Genomic DNA, 20594 nt, shown 5'->3' with positions numbered 1-20594 from the left:
GAGCATGCGCATGTGGCCACAGTGCTACTAGGGTGCATCCCGATGGAGAACACACGAAAAAGGCCGGGATGGCCTCTTGCCATTGGTCACAGCACAGTCACAATTGGTAATTGGTAATTGGTATTGTTCAAACGTGTTCGGACGTGTTCCACCCGAACGAAAAATCTTTTTTGAAGTACTGCGACTGATACTGTCTGCATAGCAATTGCCAATTAGACCTCGCCACTCAACATTATACCAGACTTAGTAATCAAACAGGGGAAAAAGCTGGCCGTATTGTCCTCGGTTAGAGGCAGGAGCCAACGAAATTAAAGAAGAAGAAGAAGAAGGTATTGCTGGTAGATGTCTCCTGTCTCCGTGTTGTGCACGTTTGTTCACGTTTGTTCATGTGTGCATTCGTGTGAATTGAACGTATGCACCATGCGCTACGTTGACTTTTTCCGCAGAAATAGGCCACAAACGGCACAAACTTATATGCACTTCGCGAAACCGTCTTCTTTTTCCCAGCGAGATATTCCACAGCTGTCGCCATGAATTCCGGTGCGCTCAAGAACTTCAGAACCTCGCTCTACGTGCTCAACCTGCATGTCGACGTCACCGAGACGATGCTGGACAAGATATTTTCAACGGTCGGGCACGCGAGGCTCGCAAAAGTATTCCGCAACAAGAATACCAACGGCTCTCTCGGCTACGCATACGTTGACTTCAAGTACTCTGGTCCGATGGTAATTTCATATTTTTATTATTATTTTTGTTGTTATTGATTATTATTATTAATTATTGTTGCCCAATGCCCCATTCCCACAATGGCAGTGGTGGTGACCCACGTGGTCAACGTGAACATCATCGCTACACGTGCATCGCCACGCGCTGCTTTCATGCGTCGCGCCGACGCGCGCACCGTTCGATCTGGTTGGATCCTCTCGTTGCTCAATTCTCGAACCATCGGCATGCTTTTCTGACATCCTGCTTCGACATGTGACTCGAGCTGGTTCTACGATACATCGCGAACGATGGTAACTGCTATTATAGTTGAAAAGTGTTATTTCTGATTCCCGACTGACAGTTAGCGTCGCCAAAAAAGTTAAAAAAGTTCGCCAACTCTCTTTTAACAACTGCAATTGACAAGCGCAACGTGGAAACAACACTTTTCAACTACCGGTTGTCGTAGTTTGCGACGTATTGCAGAACCGGCCTTAATACTTTGACTGCCCCTATATATTGTTAGCTCTATATTATTTAAAATTCTATATTAGAATTTTAAATGGTACAAACAGCTATATATATATATATATATATAGACATATAACAATATAAACAAGTGGATAACAATATAAAGTATAAAGTGCACTATTCAACGTAGTGGTCATAAGAGAGGATACAATTTTATCTAATCACATTACACATTATTTCATTATATACTTACCATAATGCAGACTGTTACTACGTTTACGCGAGAGCTTTACTTCTGTAGTAACTTACGATAATTCCTTCGCGTAAACGGGATTTTGTAGTAACTTGCGATAATTTACTCCGCGTAAACGAGCGATATATCGTACGTTACTACGACAGAAGTAACGCTCGCGTAAACGTAGTATGTGAGTATTGTAACGCACACGATGAAGCAGGGCACACGCACTTTTCCGTAGAACGTAACGGTAAGGTTTCGACCAATTGCGTTGCTCGATTTTAACCGTAGAAGTAAGAATTGAACAACGCGATTGGTCGAAACCTTACTGTTACGTTCTACGGAAAGTGTGTGTGGCCAGCTTTAAGACAAAACTTGCTAGGCAGGCAACGTGTTAACTTTTATTTTTTTACCGCCAACGCTCGCGCGCTTAACTCACCACCTCCGTCATCATCAACTCATCACCTTCTTCGCTCGCCCCACCTATGAGACGTTTCACGGAGAACCGCCGACCATGAGAAAAGAAGCGCACCATTTATTGCTACATACACGACTCTCAAAGAGGAGCGCCTCGAGAAAGTTCCGACGAGAGGACTCCCATTTTAAATGAACTCGAGATAACTCGAACTTCAGAGATATTTTGTTTGTTATCAATTAGAAAAGCACCTATTTTTATATTATATTAAGGGATAGAATTATGGAAAACATTAATATATCGTATTCTATAATTTTACGTTAATTTCAATTGTGAGAGAGAAAAAAAGGAATCAAAATTTGTAAATTTTAATTGAAAACAACGAATTTACAATCTATAACTTGGTTTAGTAAATGTATTGCGAGGATACGCAAACAGAAAAATACAAGAGATTTATTCTTTTCATATTACATTATACTTCGGAGGATGAGTTCATAGAAAATCATGGTCGCTGTGCAATTGCTCGTCGCACACATTGCGCTCAAGTTATGAGCGAGTTACTTTTTGTACATTTTCAAAAGTTATTTGGAACAAAGACACTTTTGCGTTCCACTCTACAAAAAAACATATCCAATACTATAATTAAATTTAAAAATATTGAGTTTTTGCAGATGCATCTTTAGTTTACAAACTTTCGACGGTTGCAAGAGCAACACATTTTATTTAACAATAAGGAATACACTTTTCAGCATGGCAGTAAAATTAAATTATTCAAGTTTCGCAAAGATGATACATTAGCATAAATACATGTGTGAACGTTTATGTTTCAGCCGAACTGGCCATTGATATCATAAATTTCTGCATTATAAACGGGCGGCCGAGGGTCTCTAGGGCGGCCTATTCATATCATGCGGTATTTAGACTTTCCCACTTTAAGCAAGTTCGATAACAAAAATGTATCTATTACAAACCTAGACAAAAAGATAGATCGTCAAGCGCTGTACGATACATTTTCCGCGTTCGGCAAGATAGTGATGTGTAAGGTTGAGAAAAGCGAATCAAAGGGCACGTCAAAGGGTTATGTCCATTTTGAAACGCAGGAAGCAGCCGACAAATCTATCGAGGAGATCGACAAGATGTTGCGAAGTGGCAGGAAGGTAAAGTAACGCTCTTTATTCATCAGGATAAAAGTTGTCGCTCGATTGATTCGTTTGTCAAATCCATAGACTTTATGTACATAGACTGTGGGAGCTCGCAAAGGCAAGACTTTAATGAAAAGAATAGTTATATTCCCTTTCTATTGTCCTCCGACATGTCCTTGTCGCATAAAAAGAAAAGAAAAGGTTTAATTCTTATAAGTTGAGCCAAACAAAGATACGATTGCCCTTGCACTTGTTCTCTCTTTCTCTGGTGTCATAGCTTTTTGTAGAAGCGCTCAGTCCACGTATATAAGTCTTTGATCAAATGAGTGTTTCTTTTTTGTTTCTCAATGTGGATTGTGCTCACAGGTGTACGTTGGCAAGTTCATCCCACGTATGGAACGCCGAAAGGATTTGGACGAAAAGGCTGATGTTTCAATGTTCCCAAATTTTCACTTTGACGAGGATATGACTGACAAGCTGAATTACGTTCGGGACGATTATAAGCCACAAAATGCTGATCAAGAATGTCAAGTAGCGGCGGCACAGCTTGACATCTATCGTGACATCATGTTCGCCGAACGTAATACAGGTAATATTAAGGAAATTAAGAATAGAATGTTACAAAAGCAAATTATTATTACGCCTGTAACAATAATTTGTTTTTGTTTAAAGTTAAACCTGTATTTCTTTAATCCTTAAGATACAAACATGGGTATTACGTCCGATCAACTTCTATCCATAAAAGTTTCTCGAAATTTTAAAAAGTTTCCCATTCCTTATCCGCTCCTAAAAAAATGTTTGTCTTGGGAGAGACCTTTGTGTGATGGGGCGAAACCAAAACCATCAGTTCTTCTGTGAATAACGTGTCAAGATAAGAGTTAATCATCCTGATAGAATTCTTGGTGTATATTAGATAAGAATTGGATTAGAATCTGGTCTTGTAAGTTCAACTATTAATCAGTCTCTACAACCAGAACCAGGCATTATCCTGTATTGTTATCATTTGTATTATTTATTTTATCGGAGTTTGTTTTGAACATCTAACAAATTAGTCATGTATAAAGAAGTACCACAAACTGCTATTAGAAATGAAATTAAAAAGTCATAAATGTCTTGAAAGGCTTGAAAGCAACCAGAAAAGTTGTTGTCTTTTAGTGGTATATCTGAAATGGTTTTTATAGAAGATGGTCTGTAAAAATAAAATTATTATTTGTTAATTAAACTTATTTTCTTATCTTACAAATGAATGAATATGTACTTAATTATTGTAACAATATAATTGCCTTAACATTATTAGATATATTGATTATAATATTGTACAATAATAATTGTAGTTGGATTCAAATATTAGTGAAAATTGTTGTTACTTTACAATCTCTCTGTGTCTCAGATTTACAAGCAGTTGGTGGTGTCGAACAATGTCGTTTCGGAACCAGGACCAGTTTTCGGCGTGTAGAGGAATTACACGTGCGCAGCAAGCAGTCAGTGCTCCATTTGCGCGGTTGGTTCGAGCCTTTGACTGGCTCACATTTAGAGCCAAGAGCCGCTCGCAGGGTCGATCGCAGGGTTGTCGCAAAAGCAAATGCTAAGAGAATTCCCTACAGACTCCAAAACATGTATCATCCACGACTGACTGGTATCGTTTGAAGATTGCAGAATTTCTGACGAATAACTGCACAGCCAACACGTGATCATTTTGCATGCTCATATGCAGATTAATTCGCATAAGGCATTTCCAGGATTACATTTACACGAAAAGAAGCAATGACATTGGTTAGGCATTCCTATACTTCTACTGTAGTAGCAAGTGAAGCCTGAAATTGACAGTTTGAGACAGAGCGAGAAAGTTGATTTGCCCCTAATACTTTCTCACTTTTTTTTTCTTTCTCTAGTATAAAATATTTTGTCAAACGCGCGCGTTTGAGAAAAGCACGCATTTGATTAGTGTAACCTATGGAGACGCATGTTTGATGCGCGTTATAACGCGCGGAAACGCGTGCATGGAAACCAGGGATAATGGCGACTCTTGACAGTCGCTCTAAAGGCCTCTGTCCACGATGCTAAAATTTGGTCTAAGTTCTCGGACCAAGTTCTAGCATCGTAAACACAGGCCTTAAGCTAGAGTGAAAAAATGGCAATTAGGGGCAAATTATATACGTCATTGGAAAGAAGTTGCAACAAATGTTGATTATTCATATAACAAAGTTGGCTGCAAATGCGTGAACTACTTTAATTTATAAAAACCTTCAGAAACTATTTTCTTTAACATATATTCTTTTTTTATAATAGGTCTTGACAGTCCTCTTGATCTACGGATAAAGCGAGGGATAAAGAAGCTTTGATGAGAAATATTATACTTTACGAAATATCTAGAAGGGCTTGCGCTACACCACATGCGCCAGAAATCCAGCAATCTTCCAACACTGCTGACCGGTAAGATCATCGGTATATTGCAGAAGATCGACGACAGCAAACCTTCTTTACATACTGGAGCACATGGAATCCGAGAAGGCCAAACTCGACGAAGCCGTGGCCGTATTACTGTGGCGTGAGCATTTATCAGGCTAAGCAGTCGCACAAAAAAAAGTAATAAAAATAAAACGTCTTATCGATAATCTTTATTTTTAATAAGAAGAATTACATATCGATAAGTTTTAAATTTGATTCGATGTACATCGTGGTTTTGTTCACTATTTTATTTTATTTCTTTAAATTTATACAATTATAATCGTGTTAATTGTACGTTTTCGTAACGGATTTACTTTCCAAGACGTAACCGGCTCCGAGATATCACTTGAGAAAACAGAAATGTACTTTTTACGATATAAAATTTTAAGGGAGAAATATCTTCGTATTCGGCATATTAGAATGCGGACACGTTTTCTGAATGAGCGGTTACGTTCGCCTTGTGTTTGTTTACTGAAGGAAACGGAATTGTGAAAAGATTCCTAGTTTTAGAATTTTAAGATAATATTCTTTCAAGATACATGTATATAAGACTAATGTTCAGCAGATGTAACGATTAAACGAACGGCTTATGAAAAGTTGATTTAATTCAATAGATCTCATGTGTAATAGACAGTATTAGATAGGATATAATCGCAGGCAATCATCGCTTAACGTATACAATTGTTACATCTGCTGAATACATTTTTTGTTTTAATACTTTTTTGTCTAATATTAGTTTTCCACTATTTCTTACCAATTTTTTGCAAAATGTAATTAATTGATTTTATTTCTTTATTTTTAAATAAAAATGATCAGAACAGTGAAATTTTTGTTAAAATGTTATTTTAGATAATTAATTTTTTAATTATGCTTTAAAATAAAGCTGGATTTGATCCGAAAAATGGCTCAAAATGGTCAAATTTTAAATAAAAAAGAAACAAAATTTTGATATAATATATCATAATCTACCAACAAAACTAAATTATTATTTTGGTTGTGGTACTGTGTAATGAAAAAAATGTGTTGATACGCAGGAAAATTTGTATTTTGTGACTGAATCAAAATATGAAATAAGTTCTTCAAAGATGTGATATCAGAATTAAGTCGCGAGCTTGGAAGCCGTTTGTATGATATATCATGAAAATCTTGGCATTAATTATTTGAAAAATATCTCGTTAGTTCTGAAACAGAGCTAATATTATTATCGAGGACATAAACGTACTTTCCTTGATAACTTGCACAGTTGTGACTGCATCTGGTTTTAGTTTATATATATATATATATATATATATATTTTATATATATATGGTTTCTATATAATTTAAAAATATTGAAAATATATAGATAAATAATTTTTAATTTATCCAAATATATCACACATGGGGTATCTTTTATTGCTTAACAATATTTTCCTCAAATTTGCAATACGCAATGTGCGCAGGTTTATGGAAGTATACGCGATAAACGATAAATATATATCCTTGTCTTCTACATTTAATCAATTATCATATACATATATCGCATGATTTTTTTCAATAAATATGTCGCGTATTTATTGCACTGTATAGATCGCGTACGATTTTCAATTTTGTGAATTTCTTATCGAGGAACAGCGTTAATACAACGATATATTTAATTTGTATAACGTCATTTCAAAATCGTCTTTTCTTCCGCTATTATTTTCACGATTCTCATGTTGAAATTGTTCAACTGCAAATCTAACATCTCGATTATATGCTGTAGTATTATGTTTCAGTATTTAAATTCTAAACGAATAAATACAAAAATAAAGCCTAGTAAGTGTAACCGAAGTAAACAATCCTTCGATTCGTCACATATATATTCAGTTCTTCATATTAGTGGTTGAAAGTCACAGCCTCTTCGGCTATCCGGTATTCTAATAAACAGACGATGTTGCCAGACAAAGGAAAACATGAGCAAAGGTAGAACTGTATAACTGCTGTCAGTTCACAACGGTCCGTTACATAGGATTATTAAGAGCTGTAGAGTGACTCTGCTAAAATGGATATTCTTTCAACAAATAATGATCCATACAGCTGTGCGCTACCAGGTACTTTATTTATTTAATTAGCTACATTTTTTAAAATGACGTAAAGCATTTAAGATGTTTTTATTCATTCTTTTTTAAGAATATAGAATGAAATGACAAATATGTTAACACAATTCATTTGGGAAGACGAGATTCTCTTCCCGTTGTACATACATTTAATATACTTGTCTTTAGTAATTAACAATTTTCAAAATTAGATTGCTATTTCGTGACGTTAATTAACTTACAATATTCTCAAGTGCATATACTGTGTTAGCATAAAGACTTGAAAATTATTTACGTATTATAAATATATATCAAGAAACACGGTAGCGTTTCGCGTAAGATACCGTACGCAATTATTATATTAATTTTAATTACAATATATCGTTTTTGTCATGTGCATTATTACCAATTATTATCAATATTAGCTTAAATATTTTTTAAATTTATGTACCTTTCTAATTATTAGAACTTGCGCGTGTAACCCATACCCATTTAGAGTTGAAAGTGGATTTTGATCAAAAAGTTCTTGAAGGGAAAGCGATTTTGAATATAATAAAAAAATATGAAAAATGTGAAAAAGGGACTATTGTGAGTATATGTATAGTGAGATATTTTTTTCTACGTTCAGCAAAAATTTTGATTTATTATTGATATGTATGGTAATGCCGAATAATTATAGTTTCTGGATAGCTGCAATCTTGATATAATAAAAGTCACAGATTCTAATACTGGGTTACCGTTATGTTATGATATTGGACTTGATTGTTCTTGCGGAAATATATTTAAGATAGAGTTGCCAGGAAAACATGTGTCACATAAAATAGAGATTGAATACAGAACAAGTGAACATTCACGTGCACTAATTTGGCTAACACCTGAGCAAACTGCTGATGGCACACATCCTTTCCTATTGTCTAACACCAAGGTAAACATACAGTTAAATAGATAAATAAACAAATCAATTTATCTTGATCAACGTACGTTAAGGACTTCAAATCTTTTAGTATACATATGCAAGAGCCATGTTCCCATGCCAAGACACACCGTCTGTCAAAACTACGTATTCAGCTGAGGTAAAAATTTATACATAGACGGTATTTATATGGATTCTTTACTTAATTTATACATATAAACACAGTAACATGATTATTATTAATCCAATTCATAAAGTAATGAAAAGTTTGGAAAGAAACTGTTATGTGTAAATAAAATTAATTTAAATGTATGTTTGTGAATATATATACATATGTATCTATATTTATATAATCATTAATTTATATCTATATACATATATATATGTTTACATGTTCTTTTAAGCTGTTTTGGTAAAAATTAAATTAAACGGTCTATTTAATTTTTTAAATGTATATTTCATGTGTCTTAAATTCTTATTTCTAGATTTCAGCACCAAAGAATTTTAGAGTTATAATGTCCGCAAAGTTGAGAAATATAATTGCAACTCAAGACCAAGACATGTATGAATTCTTTCAAAGGAATCTAACACCGGCTTACGGGGTAGTTATTGCTGTAGGATCACTAAAGGCGGCGAGACTTGGTCCAAAAGCCAATGTGTATGCTGAATCCAAATTTATCGATGAAAGCCGCACGACGTTTGATAATTTTGAAAGCATATTGCAGATTGCCGATGAGTTGTATGGATCTTATTCTTTGGGTAAAACATCAACTAAATTACATATACTTATCAACTTAATAAAACACACACACAATCAGTTTTATTTTTTTAAATTAGAAATCCTCTTATTTTTATTTATTACTTATTATTTATTATTTATTATTTATTTATTTATTTTTATTATTTGTTATTTATTTATTATTCTTTTGTTATTATATATATATATATATATACATTAAAATTTCTAGATAAACAAAATATATGCGTGCTTCCACCAAATATCTCACCCAAGTATTTCACAATACAATGTCGAAACGTGATATTTGTATCGCCATTCTTACTTCGCGGAGATATCTCTTTGATCAGTTCACTTGCTCAGCAAATCTCGTACTTGTGGACCGAGTATTTTGTTGTAAATTATGATCATATGTGGTTGAGTAAGAGTATCGGTATGTTTATTTGCAAAAAATTTATAAACCTTATGCCGATTGATGGGAAAACGAAGGAATTTTTACTAATGAAAATGGACCGCAAACTGGTAAAAAGGGTAAAGTATTAACTTTTATTACAGATAAAACAAATAAAGTAATAAATAATGTCGAATATGATGCCAGATAAGAATATTTTGTAACACACACATACACACACACACACACACACACACACACACACACACACACACACACACACACACACACACACACACACACACACACACACACGTTTCGGTATTTCTACTATATGTATATATATATTATTATCGAAAATGTATTATAGATTGAAGGATACAAGGATATCGATATATTACAAAATTTAATACCCAGATTGGGAAATATTTCGCCTAATTATCTCATGGAACGTGTGCCTTATGAAGTGGGATGTATGCTCTTGGAAAAGTTACAGCATGAATTAGGAGGACCATCGGAATTCGAGAGATATCTTAAATTATATTTCTATACTTTTTTATACAGAAGTATAAACACGCAAGATTGGATAATACACTTGATTAGTTACTGTACTAATTTTGGTCGGGAAAAAAAGGACAAAAAGGTGACGCAATTTTTATTCAAATAAATTATGGTTTTATCAGTATTTATATTTTTGGCGTTAAAAATAATAAATTTTGTGTTGTTTTAGATGATAACTTCTTTTGATTGGAGCATATACTTTCTTTGCACAGAACCACTTATTCCAGACATTTCAATAACCGCGTTGGAAACAGCATGTTTCAATTTAGCGGAAGAATGGATAAGATGTGATGATAATGCCGAAAATATACCTCGTAAATTCGTAGAAGTATTATCTTATTCTGATATTGAGAAAATAGAATTTTTAAAATACCTATATGATTCGCCTGTCGGCCTGACCGTGATCAAGATGAATTTAATGTCAAATTTTTATAAGTCCCATGTCCACAGTTATGAAATACGGTAAATATGAATATCCGCGTTTAGACTGATTCACATTTGCGTAATGTAACACGCACCTATTTCTCTAGGTTTCGTTGGATACGTTTGTGTATCAAAAATCGATGGAAACCTATAATTGATACTGCCTTGAATTTCGCCATTCACTTTTCTACGCCAAAGTATGCGTGTTCTATATTTGAAGATTTATACAACTGGGAAGAAATACGTATAACAACGATCGAAGCATATAGACGCAACGAGAAAAAGTTCGTTCATGAAACACAGGAAAAAATAAATTCAATTATGCGACTAAATTGACACACACATATATTAACAATCAAATCATCTTTCCTTCTTATAAAGTAAGTCAATATTAATTGCGACATACAAAGTAATTTATTTATCGTAGAGAAAAAGAGTAAAACAAATGTTGTACAATTTATCGAAAGAATATAAAAATTGATTTTTATATCATAATTGGATAACTTAACTAAAATTTAAAAAGTTGTTTATTTTGTCTGTGAATTATAGGTCTAAAGATTGAAAACGAGTTGGTGCGCAACAGGATATAATATGACAATTCTTATTCTTTAAAAATATTTAAATTTGTGAAAAAAATTAATATACAATATAAATAATTTGTTAATAATCGATAAATAAATATCTCTGCATGAACATTTCGTTAAATTTTTTTTCGTAATAAAATGAAGTAGTACAGGTTGCTTCATCTAAAAGATTTATGCGGTTCGATTTCGGGGATCTCACGATCCCACTATCGAAATTATTTGTTAATTATGGATCTACAAAGCGAACTGCCCGCGCAGTACAACATAAGTGGCAACAGATTTGCTCGGCTATCGCAACAAATCCGGCATCTCCGTCCGAATTTATTCGCTTTTTACCGGCACGGTCTGCCAATATAATTTGATAACAGATTGTCGGCAGAAACCGAACAAAATCTGTCATTTTGTAAACATTTAAATTGTTACGAATCGGATTTTGCTGACAAATTTCTGCAGAGCCAATCCGTCATTATATTCCGTTAGCAGATTTTTTTACATGCCTGTAGGTATTCTATCGACGAAATTTGCAGCAGTCACTTTCAAAATCTGGTCTCGACAGATTTTCCGGGGAGTCAAACCCGCCAATTTCGATCCAAGATCTCATTTGTATACGCGCGCCATTACATGGCGGTGATAATGCGGGGTCTACGATGCGAGTCGCAAGTCGCAAGAGTCGCGATTATTCTCCTCAAATTCGACTGTGATTGGTCAATTTCCCACGACTCGCATTGTAGATCCAGCATAACGGGCGCGTTCAGCAAACACAACTGTTGAGTTCGTCTTATCAACACTCTGCGTTGATTGATTGGTTCTAAAAGTAAGAGCCAATCACGTTCGACTGCTACTGAGCGGGTTGGCTGAACACGACCAATCATGGCTGCCTCTTTCTCTCTGGGAGACACAAGACACAAGTTGCGTCTTTTATCCTAATTAAGTGTGATTGGGTGGATCCAAAGGTAAGAACCAATCACATTCTAGTGCTATTAGCCGTTTAGTGAGCGGTTCCCCTACTGGCTGTACTTGGTTGCACCATTCCACCATTAGGCGCTGACGTGAGCGGTGGAAGGGGGAGGGAACTACTTCGCTGGAGCGGGCGACGGTCGTTGCGCGGCCCAAGAGCGTGGCTATATAAACGCGCGCAAGGAACAGCGCGCCGTCATTTTTTGGCCCCAGTAAAGGTAGAGTTGTGTTCGCGTTGTGCGTTTGTTGTGTGCGTTTACTTTTCCCCGGAGATAGGCCACATAACCTATGTCCAATTCGTGAAACTAAATAACTCTCCCAGAAAAATCCAAAAAAACGAAAAAAATCGTGAAAAAACTCATCGTAAGAAAAAAATCGCAAAACCGCAGGCGAAAATCATCGCGTGACCCTGGGAGGGATAACCCAGCAGCGTGGTGATACAGAAGGGAAGAAAGAGGGAAAGAAACACCGCGAGAGAGAGCAAAACCAGAGTGTGAGGCATCGAGAAACGGACGGGGAAATCCATCGTACCCAGTCACGCAACCAAAAAAAAAAAAAAGGAGTACAGGAACGCACGAGGTGTGAACGCGCGGCAGAGAGGCGCTTGTAAAGAAAACGTGCGCGAGATACGGCGTGCCGAGCGACTTTGTCGCGAAGTAGAGAGAGACGAGGCGAAGCGTAATCGCGTCCGCGCGACGAGGACGAACGTCGTTCCGTTTCCCTATTCCCAGAAGCCAGATACCCGACGGCCGCCGCCGCCGCCATGAATCCTGGAGCGCCCAACTACCCCATGGCCTCGCTCTACGTGGGCAACCTGCACACCGACATCACCGAGGCGATGCTGTTCGAGAAGTTCTCGACGGCCGGGCCCGTGCTGTCGATACGCGTGTGCCGCGACATGATTACCCGTCGCTCGCTCGGCTACGCATATGTCAACTTCCAGCAGCCGGCCGATGGTAATTTTTCCATAATTTCATCATTATTATTATTATCATCATCGGTTGTTATTATTATTATTATTGTTATTTTTATTGTTGCCCCGTTCCCACGATGGCCACGACGACGATATGGCTGGACGGATCAGCGTGGTCGACGCTCGATGTGACGCGTCGGTCGGGTCGACCGCGCGAATCGCCACCTGCTGCGTGCCTCGCTACATACGCGATATACTCCGCTCCGCTCCGCGCCGACGCGCGCCCTGTGGGGCACATTGGACTCGCGTCGTTGCTCCACGCCGCGAAGCACGTAGAGACCACGCGTCAGAAACGCGGCGGATGATCGCGAACCGAGGATTAGAACTCGACTAATCGAATCATCTTAATCTTAATCCGTTTTCATCCGGTTGATCGAATTCCAATCTCCAATTTGCGATTCTCGACCGGGTCCACGCGCAATCCAATACGGGCTTAACGGTGGTTGACGGATAAACGGATTTGTCCGCGGCAAGGAGAGGAGAGGCGATATATTTTTTCCTGCCTCTTGTCGCGCGTTGTTCTGGAGACACGCCGCCAGAATAGAGTCGTTGAAACAAAATCTCTCTCCCGCGAGTTTTAATACGTTTATTTCGTTTAAAATGCAGAAAGTGTAGCTGCAAAATACAGTTAAAAATACAAAGCCACGGGGAATGAAGGAATATAAAGTTAACATATAGATAATTAAAGAAAAATCTAAAAGACTAACTAAACTAAAAAAAACATTAAGTAATTTTGTTTTTTGATTTTTTTAATTGATGTTAGAATTTCGACCTTGAGTAGAAATAAAAAAAAATTTAAGTTTTTTTTCTAGTTTAGTTAGTCTCTTATAATTGTTAGTTTAGTTTTTTTTTTGATTGTGACTTTACGTAGAAATTAAAAAAAGAAATTTCTTTACAAGGAAAACATTTGTCCTTTTATAAGAAACATTTAGATATTTTTCATTTGTTCGTGCATTTGTTCCTACTAGCTGTATTCCGGTCGTTCTTCTCGCGCGAGTTCGATCTCCTTCTAGAAGACGAAACAAACCCTCGATTCCACCACGTGCGCGTTGTTCGAGCGTCCTTCGCCTTACATGACTTTCCCTTTTAAGGAGGCTCTTACCTCGATCATAATATGACAGATCTTTATGAAATTAATATATGTTGTAAAGTGAACCACAACGGACCGATGCCCAAAACTTGAGCATAGGTTGACGATAAAAACTGTAAAAATATCAGTATTGAAATTCGCATTTTTAACACAGGGCGTATGGTAAACACTAAAATTTTTACCGGAAGTGATGTATTTTCTTGGCAAGTTTGCGAGCCAGGTAAACAAAAAACTAAGGAATTGTAGTTAAAATAATAATCTTTCTAATGATAAGAAGAAAACTTGGTGTTGACGATTAGTTATAAAAGATATTGTAGTTTTAATATGACGTACGAGAGGTTAGGACGAATGATCTTCCGAGCGTCAAAATCGCGCGAAGTTTCTAACCTTACTTGCACATGTCTTTTCTCTGCGCTGTATGGTAGCGGCATAATTATTCTCTCGCGCATCGACAACCTTTATTTTCGCGAATTTTCCTTTCATTTTCCCTCTCAGCATTCTCACGTTATATCTTTCTTTTGGCTCCATCTCTTCATCGCATCATTCGCTACAACGCTACACGGCTACACCTCACTTAGCTGCAGACTGCTACAGACGACGTTGTGACACGCGCATGTTCTGCTCTTTAGCACTGACGTAGTCAACTGACTTATTGTATAAATTTTAATATTTACACTAATAGAACATATAACTTACTCTTACACTATGTAAAAATCATTATTTATTTTTTTATTTAATTTTCCGATAATTTTATAACCAATTATTAATGATAATTTTTCGGTTGCTACATTGATTAGAGCAGCCGGGTAAGAGCCTCCTTAAGTAAATCCGAAATCTTTAGCCATCGTGGAAACTTACAACTCCGTTACTTGTCAAAACAACAAAGAAGCAGGCATTTTTGATGAGGGAATAAAGGAAAAGCGGGATGGAACTTAAGTTTCTTCCTTCTACCTGACTTGTTTACCCAAGTGGATTTGTTTTTTTAGCTCTTTTCCGGCCGTTTTTTTTTCACGCGCATTCAATTTTCTTTTGGAAGTAGAAACAAATACTCCTTTTTCGCATGCACGTCGTTTGAGCGTCCTTCGTCTCGCATGAATTTCGCTTTTAAGTAAATCCGAAACCTTTAACCATTGTATAAAGATTCTAAAAGATTCGTGGAAACTTACATCCGTCACTTGTCGAAACAACAAAGGAGCGCAGGCATTTCTACTGAAGGACTAAAGGAAAAGCGGGATGGAACTTAAGTTTCTTCCTTCTACCTGACTTGAAGTTTCACCTCCGGTCGAAATTCCAATGGTGGAAAAGACAAGAAAGACCATCCGTTTCTAGATTTTTCTGCTTGCCTGCCTGAATTTTTTGCACATCTTCGCTCACCATGAATTTTACTCCTTCGATACTTCTTCGACTGCCAGCGTGGTCATCCATAACTAGCATTGGTCTTTTAAGACGCTTGTAAAAAATGAACACCATATATTGTTATTGTAGTTCTACATTAGCCATACATTGTTAACTCTATATCGCTTAAAATTCCGCGTAGAATTTTAGAATTTTAAGCGATACAAATAGCTAACAATAAAAAGACAAATAGATAACACAAGGGAAAAAATGCGCTATTTAACGTTTATAAGAATACAATCTTATTTAATCATATTTTATTGTATACTTACGATAATGAAAATTCCACTGTGACGCACACGATAAGACATACAAAACTTGCTGGCCAGGCAACGTGTTAACTATATTTTGTGGTTACACTTTCCGCGTTTAAAACGATATGAACGAAGATAAATTAGAAAAGTATATATTTTTTATATCAAAAGTTAAAATCAGGAAAGACATTAATATATCACATTCTGTAATTTCACATTAATTTCAATTGTGAAGAGAAAAAAAAAGAAATCAAAATTTGTAAATTTCAATTGGAAAGAACAAATTTACAACTTGTAACTTGGTTTAGTAAATGTATCGCGAGATACGCAAACAGAAAAATACAATATTTATTCTTTCCATATATATTTTGAGGCGTTTATAGAAAATAATAGAAAATTATTATCACTGTGCAATTACTCATTGCGCATTGTGCTTGAGTGTGATGAGAGCGAGTTACTTTTTGTACATTTTCAAAACATTTTCTATTATCCGGAATAAAGACAGTTTCTCGCCTCAGTACTGTAATATAGGTAATCCTCCGCTTGAACACGTGGATCTACGGCCTACGAGCCAAAGTCAAACATCTACTCGTAACTATAAAATTGCCAAGCAAAATAAAAACAATGTTTAAACAATGTTTATGAAAACTATAGGGTCGCCAATGTAGATAGATGTATGAATTTTTTCAGATTTTTAAAAATACTTTAAGATACAGGGAAAGTAGCGTCGGGAAAAAGACAGACGCACGTGTTCACTGGGAAGATACCGAAAAAAACGTATTCACTAGCAGGATTAATTTAAAAATATTAAGTTTATGCATTGAGTTTTTGTAGATGCATATTTCGCTTACTTTCAGACAGTTTCAAGAGCAATTGTATAAATTTATTTAATGATAAGAGATACACTTTTCCGATAAGCATGGCGGTAAAATATTTAAATTATTCAATTTTCACGAAGATGACGTATTAGCATAAATACATTTGCGGATATTTTTGTTTCAGCCGAACGCGCCCTTGATACCATGAATTTTGACAATATAAAAGGGCGGCCTATTCGGATCATGTGGTCCCAGCGCGATCCCTCCCTACGCAAGTCTGGTGTCGGAAATGTATTTATTAAAAATCTGGATAAGAACATAGACAATAAGGCGATGTACGATACATTTTCTGCGTTCGGAAATATATTGAGCTGCAAGGTAACGCAAGACGAATCGGGCGCGTCGAAGGGTTACGGTTTTGTCCATTTCGAAACGGAGGAAGCAGCCAACAAATCTATTGAGAAGGTCAACGGAATGTTGCTAAATGGCAAGAAGGTAAAGTAACGCTCTTTATTCATCGATTAGAATAAAAATTGTCACTCAAGTGAGTTGTTCATAAAATACATGGACTTATCTACATGGACTGCGTCTTCTTATGGGAGCTAGCAAGACAAGACTGATAGTTATATTCCTTTTTCACTGTCCTCAGACATGTTGCCCTTGTCGCACAGAAAGAAAAAAAAAGAAAGTTTAACCCTCACCACATTTCACGCAACTTTCTCCAATAAAAGTCTCAAGCTAAATAAATATAGATTGCCTGTGCATCTATTTTCTCTTCATCTGATCATGACGTGTAGCCTCTTGTAGAAGCACTCAGTCTACGTAAAGTCTTTGATTAAATTAATGTTCTTTTTTTGTTTCTCAATGTGGATTGCGCTTACAGGTGTACGTTGGCAAATTCATTCCGCGTAAGGAACGCCAGAAAGAATTAGGCGAAAAGGCCAAACTGTTCACGAACGTTTACGTGAAGAACTTCGGCGAGGATATGTCCGACGACAAGCTGAAAGATATGTTTGAGAAGTATGGGACAATTACGAGTCATAAAGTAATGATCAAGGACGACGGCAAGTCACGTGGGTTTGGATTTGTCGCATTTGAGGATCCCAACTCTGCCGAGCAAGCGGTGATGGAATTAAACGGCAAGGAGATTGCCGAGGGTAAGCTCATGTATGTTGGGCGGGCACAGAAGAAAGCCGAGCGCCAGCAAGAGCTTAAACGTAAATTCGAGCAGCTGAAGATCGAGCGTCTGAATCGTTATCAAGGCGTGAATTTATACGTGAAGAATCTGGACGACACGATCGACGATGAGCGCCTGCGAAAAGAATTTACTCCATTTGGCACGATCACGTCTGCAAAGGTGATGATGGAGGAAGGACGTAGCAAGGGATTCGGCTTCGTGTGCTTCTCACAGCCGGAGGAAGCTACTAAGGCAGTTACCGAGATGAACGGACGCATCGTCGGTTCCAAGCCTCTCTATGTCGCTTTGGCGCAGCGTAAGGAGGATCGTAAAGCACATCTCGCTTCTCAGTACATGCAGCGCATGGCAAATATGCGCATGCAGCAGATGGGTCAGATATTCCATCAGCCCGGTAATACCAGCAGTTACTTCGTACCCACTCTACCGCAGCCGCAGCGATTCTATGGACCCGCGCAAATGGCGCAGATCCGCGCTACTCCACGCTGGCCGGCGCAACCGAATCAAGTGCGACCGAACGCGCAGACCGGCAACTCCGGATTCGCGTCGATGCAAGCTGCACCATTCCGAGCGGCGCCGCGCGCTCCTGCCGCACAGGCTGGCGCCTTGCGTAACAACATGTCCGCCAGACCTATCACAGGTGATTATTGAGGAAATTAACAATAGAATATACGCGCCTGTGACATTAATTTACTTTTTATTTAAACCTTTATATTATTTCTTCGACTATCTTGACAGAAATCGAAACATCAGATAATAATTGAGTTAGAATCTTGATACACTTGTAAACCCAACTAACGTATCAACATCTCTTATGTAAAGCCATGCATTATTATCGTTGGTACTCTTGATTTATCTTATCAGAGTTTGTTTTAAATATCTAACAGATTAGTATATAAAGTAGCACACTTCAAACCGTAAAAATTAAATTAAAAAGTCATAAATGTCTTAAAAAAGGTTTGAAAACAACTAGACAACAAGTTGTTGTCTTTTAGTGAATTATCTGAAATGGTTTCTATAGAAGATGTTCTTTAAAATTATTATTTGTTGATTAAACTTATTTTCTTATCTTACAAATAAATGAATATATACTTAATTATTGTTATAACAGTATAATTGCTATAACATTATTATACTAATTATAGTATTGTACAATAATAATCATAATTGGATTCAGTTATGAAAATAATTGTTACTCTACACAATCTTTGCGTATCTCAGGTCTACAAGCAGTTGGCGGCGCCAATATGCAAAGCCGTTCCATGACCGGACCAGCCGTTGGCGTCTCGCCCGGTCAAAGCCGTCCAACGAATTACAAGTACACGGCAAATATGCGCAACCCGCCACAAGCAGCCATGGCTCCATTCGCGCCGAATCCTACTGCGCAGCCTGCGGTTCACATTCAGGGCCAGGAACCGCTCACCGCGTCGATGTTAGCCGCGGCGCCGCCACAGGAGCAAAAGCAGATGCTTGGAGAACGCTTATTCCCTCTGATTCAACATATGCATCCGCAACTGACCGGCAAGATCACTGGTATGCTGTTGGAGATTGACAACAGCGAGCTGCTTCATATGCTGGAGCACAAGGAATCGCTGAAGGCTAAAGTCGAGGAAGCCGTGGCCGTATTGCAGGCCCATCAGGCCAAGCAAGCCGTTGCACCGAAAAAGGAATAAGCGTTATAACGATAATCTTTATTTTTAATAAGGAGAATTACATTTCGATAAATTTTGAATTTGATTCGATGTACATCGCCGTGTTGTCCACTAATTTCGTCTTATTTCTCTAAATTTATGTAATTATAATCGTGTCAATGTATGTTTTCGTAACGGATTTACTTTCCAAGACGTAACCGACTCTGAGATATCACTTGAGAAAAAGAACAGGAATGTATACACTTTTTATGACGTAAAATTTTAAGGGAGAAATCTCTTCGTATTTGGCGTATTAGATTACAGGGGAGTTGCGGACACGTTTTCTGAATGAGCGGTTACGTTCGTTTTGTGTTTGTTTACTGAAAGAACCGAAATTGTGAAAAGATTTCCAGTTATAGAATTTTAAAGTAATAAATTTTTCTTTCAAGATATATGTATATGACGGTTAACGTTCAGCAGATGTAACGATTAAACGACTCGCTTATGAAAATTTTAATCCAACAGATTTAGTATGTAGCTGCAGGCAATTGTTGTTTAATAACATGTATAATTGATACATCTGCTGGATACATTTTTTTTATTCTTTCCTTCTCATATTTCCCTTTTCGAGACGTACGAAAATCGTCTCTGAATCAAGGAAAATGTTGTTTAAATTATTTACACTAGAGCCCGTCGTGTAACGTGGACATAACATGACTTGTGTTGTAATCATCTGTTTGTTCTAATTTGTCAGAAGATGGATAATGATGGTTACTTGACGTGTCAACATTTTGCAAACAAATCTGCGCTTGACGCATGAAAAGGAAATTGGATTGGAACGAAGTTGATAAAATATGTAGCTAGAAATTAAACTGTAATCAGTTATGCCGGTTGAGTTAGAGGTGATTCGAATGAATTAAACTTAAATCATCGATTAAAATCGATACGTCCTTACGCGATTTTATGTGTGAAGGCCTTTACGAAACGGTAGATTTCACTTCAGTTTCTGCAGAACCAATCCGTCATTGGTCGCGTTCAGCAGACCAAGCCGCTCAGTAGCAATCGAACGTGATTGGCTCTTACTTTTAGAACCAACCAATCAACGCAGAGTGTTGACAAGACGAACCCGACAGTTGTGTCCGCTGAACGCGCCCATTATATTCCGTTAGCAGATTTTATTGTATCCCTGTTGGCATTCTCTCCT

General features: G+C 37.1%; 3 protein-coding genes across 5 annotated transcripts; all 3 read left to right on the top strand.

Moving 5' to 3' along the window:
* Nucleotides 1-62: 62 nt before the first annotated feature.
* Nucleotides 63-5857, top strand: LOC143899496 (uncharacterized). Of its 3 annotated transcripts, none has more exons than XM_077409817.1 (6): nt 63-106; nt 508-725; nt 2654-2980; nt 3332-3554; nt 4356-4601; nt 5255-5857. In XM_077409817.1, the coding sequence occupies exons 3-6, from the start codon at nt 2732-2734 to the stop codon at nt 5305-5307; spliced, it is 771 nt and encodes a 256-aa protein (XP_077265943.1). In that variant the 5' UTR covers nt 63-106; nt 508-725; nt 2654-2731; the 3' UTR covers nt 5308-5857. The 3 variants fall into 3 exon arrangements, with proteins under 3 accessions (XP_077265943.1, XP_077265941.1, XP_077265942.1); XM_077409815.1 differs by lacking the exon at nt 63-106 and adding an exon at nt 113-329; XM_077409816.1 differs by lacking the exon at nt 63-106 and adding an exon at nt 113-338.
* A 1485-nt stretch (nt 5858-7342) lies between these two features.
* Nucleotides 7343-11186, top strand: LOC143899494 (leukotriene A-4 hydrolase-like). The gene is made up of 10 exons (XM_077409810.1): nt 7343-7484; nt 7936-8057; nt 8149-8394; nt 8474-8542; nt 8868-9141; nt 9351-9649; nt 9880-10152; nt 10240-10532; nt 10601-10873; nt 11043-11186. Exons 1-9 carry the CDS (start codon nt 7436-7438, stop codon nt 10827-10829), a joined length of 1854 nt encoding a protein of 617 aa, XP_077265936.1. The 5' UTR covers nt 7343-7435; the 3' UTR covers nt 10830-10873; nt 11043-11186.
* A 1033-nt stretch (nt 11187-12219) lies between these two features.
* On the top strand, nt 12220-19842 carry LOC143899444 (polyadenylate-binding protein 4-like). The gene is made up of 4 exons (XM_077409740.1): nt 12220-12990; nt 16749-17059; nt 17448-18399; nt 18981-19842. Exons 1-4 carry the CDS (start codon nt 12798-12800, stop codon nt 19430-19432), a joined length of 1908 nt encoding a protein of 635 aa, XP_077265866.1. The 5' UTR covers nt 12220-12797; the 3' UTR covers nt 19433-19842.
* The last annotated feature ends 752 nt before the right edge of the window (nt 19843-20594 follow it).

The sequence above is a fragment of the Temnothorax americanus genome, unplaced genomic scaffold (assembly GCF_048541705.1).
Source record: "Temnothorax americanus isolate GAGA-0224 unplaced genomic scaffold, ASM4854170v1 Scaffold27, whole genome shotgun sequence".
In the NCBI taxonomy this organism is placed as follows: Eukaryota; Metazoa; Arthropoda; class Insecta; order Hymenoptera; family Formicidae; genus Temnothorax; species Temnothorax americanus.
The sequence above is the reverse complement of the archived record's forward strand: the minus strand, read 5'-3'. Positions and strand labels throughout refer to the sequence as shown.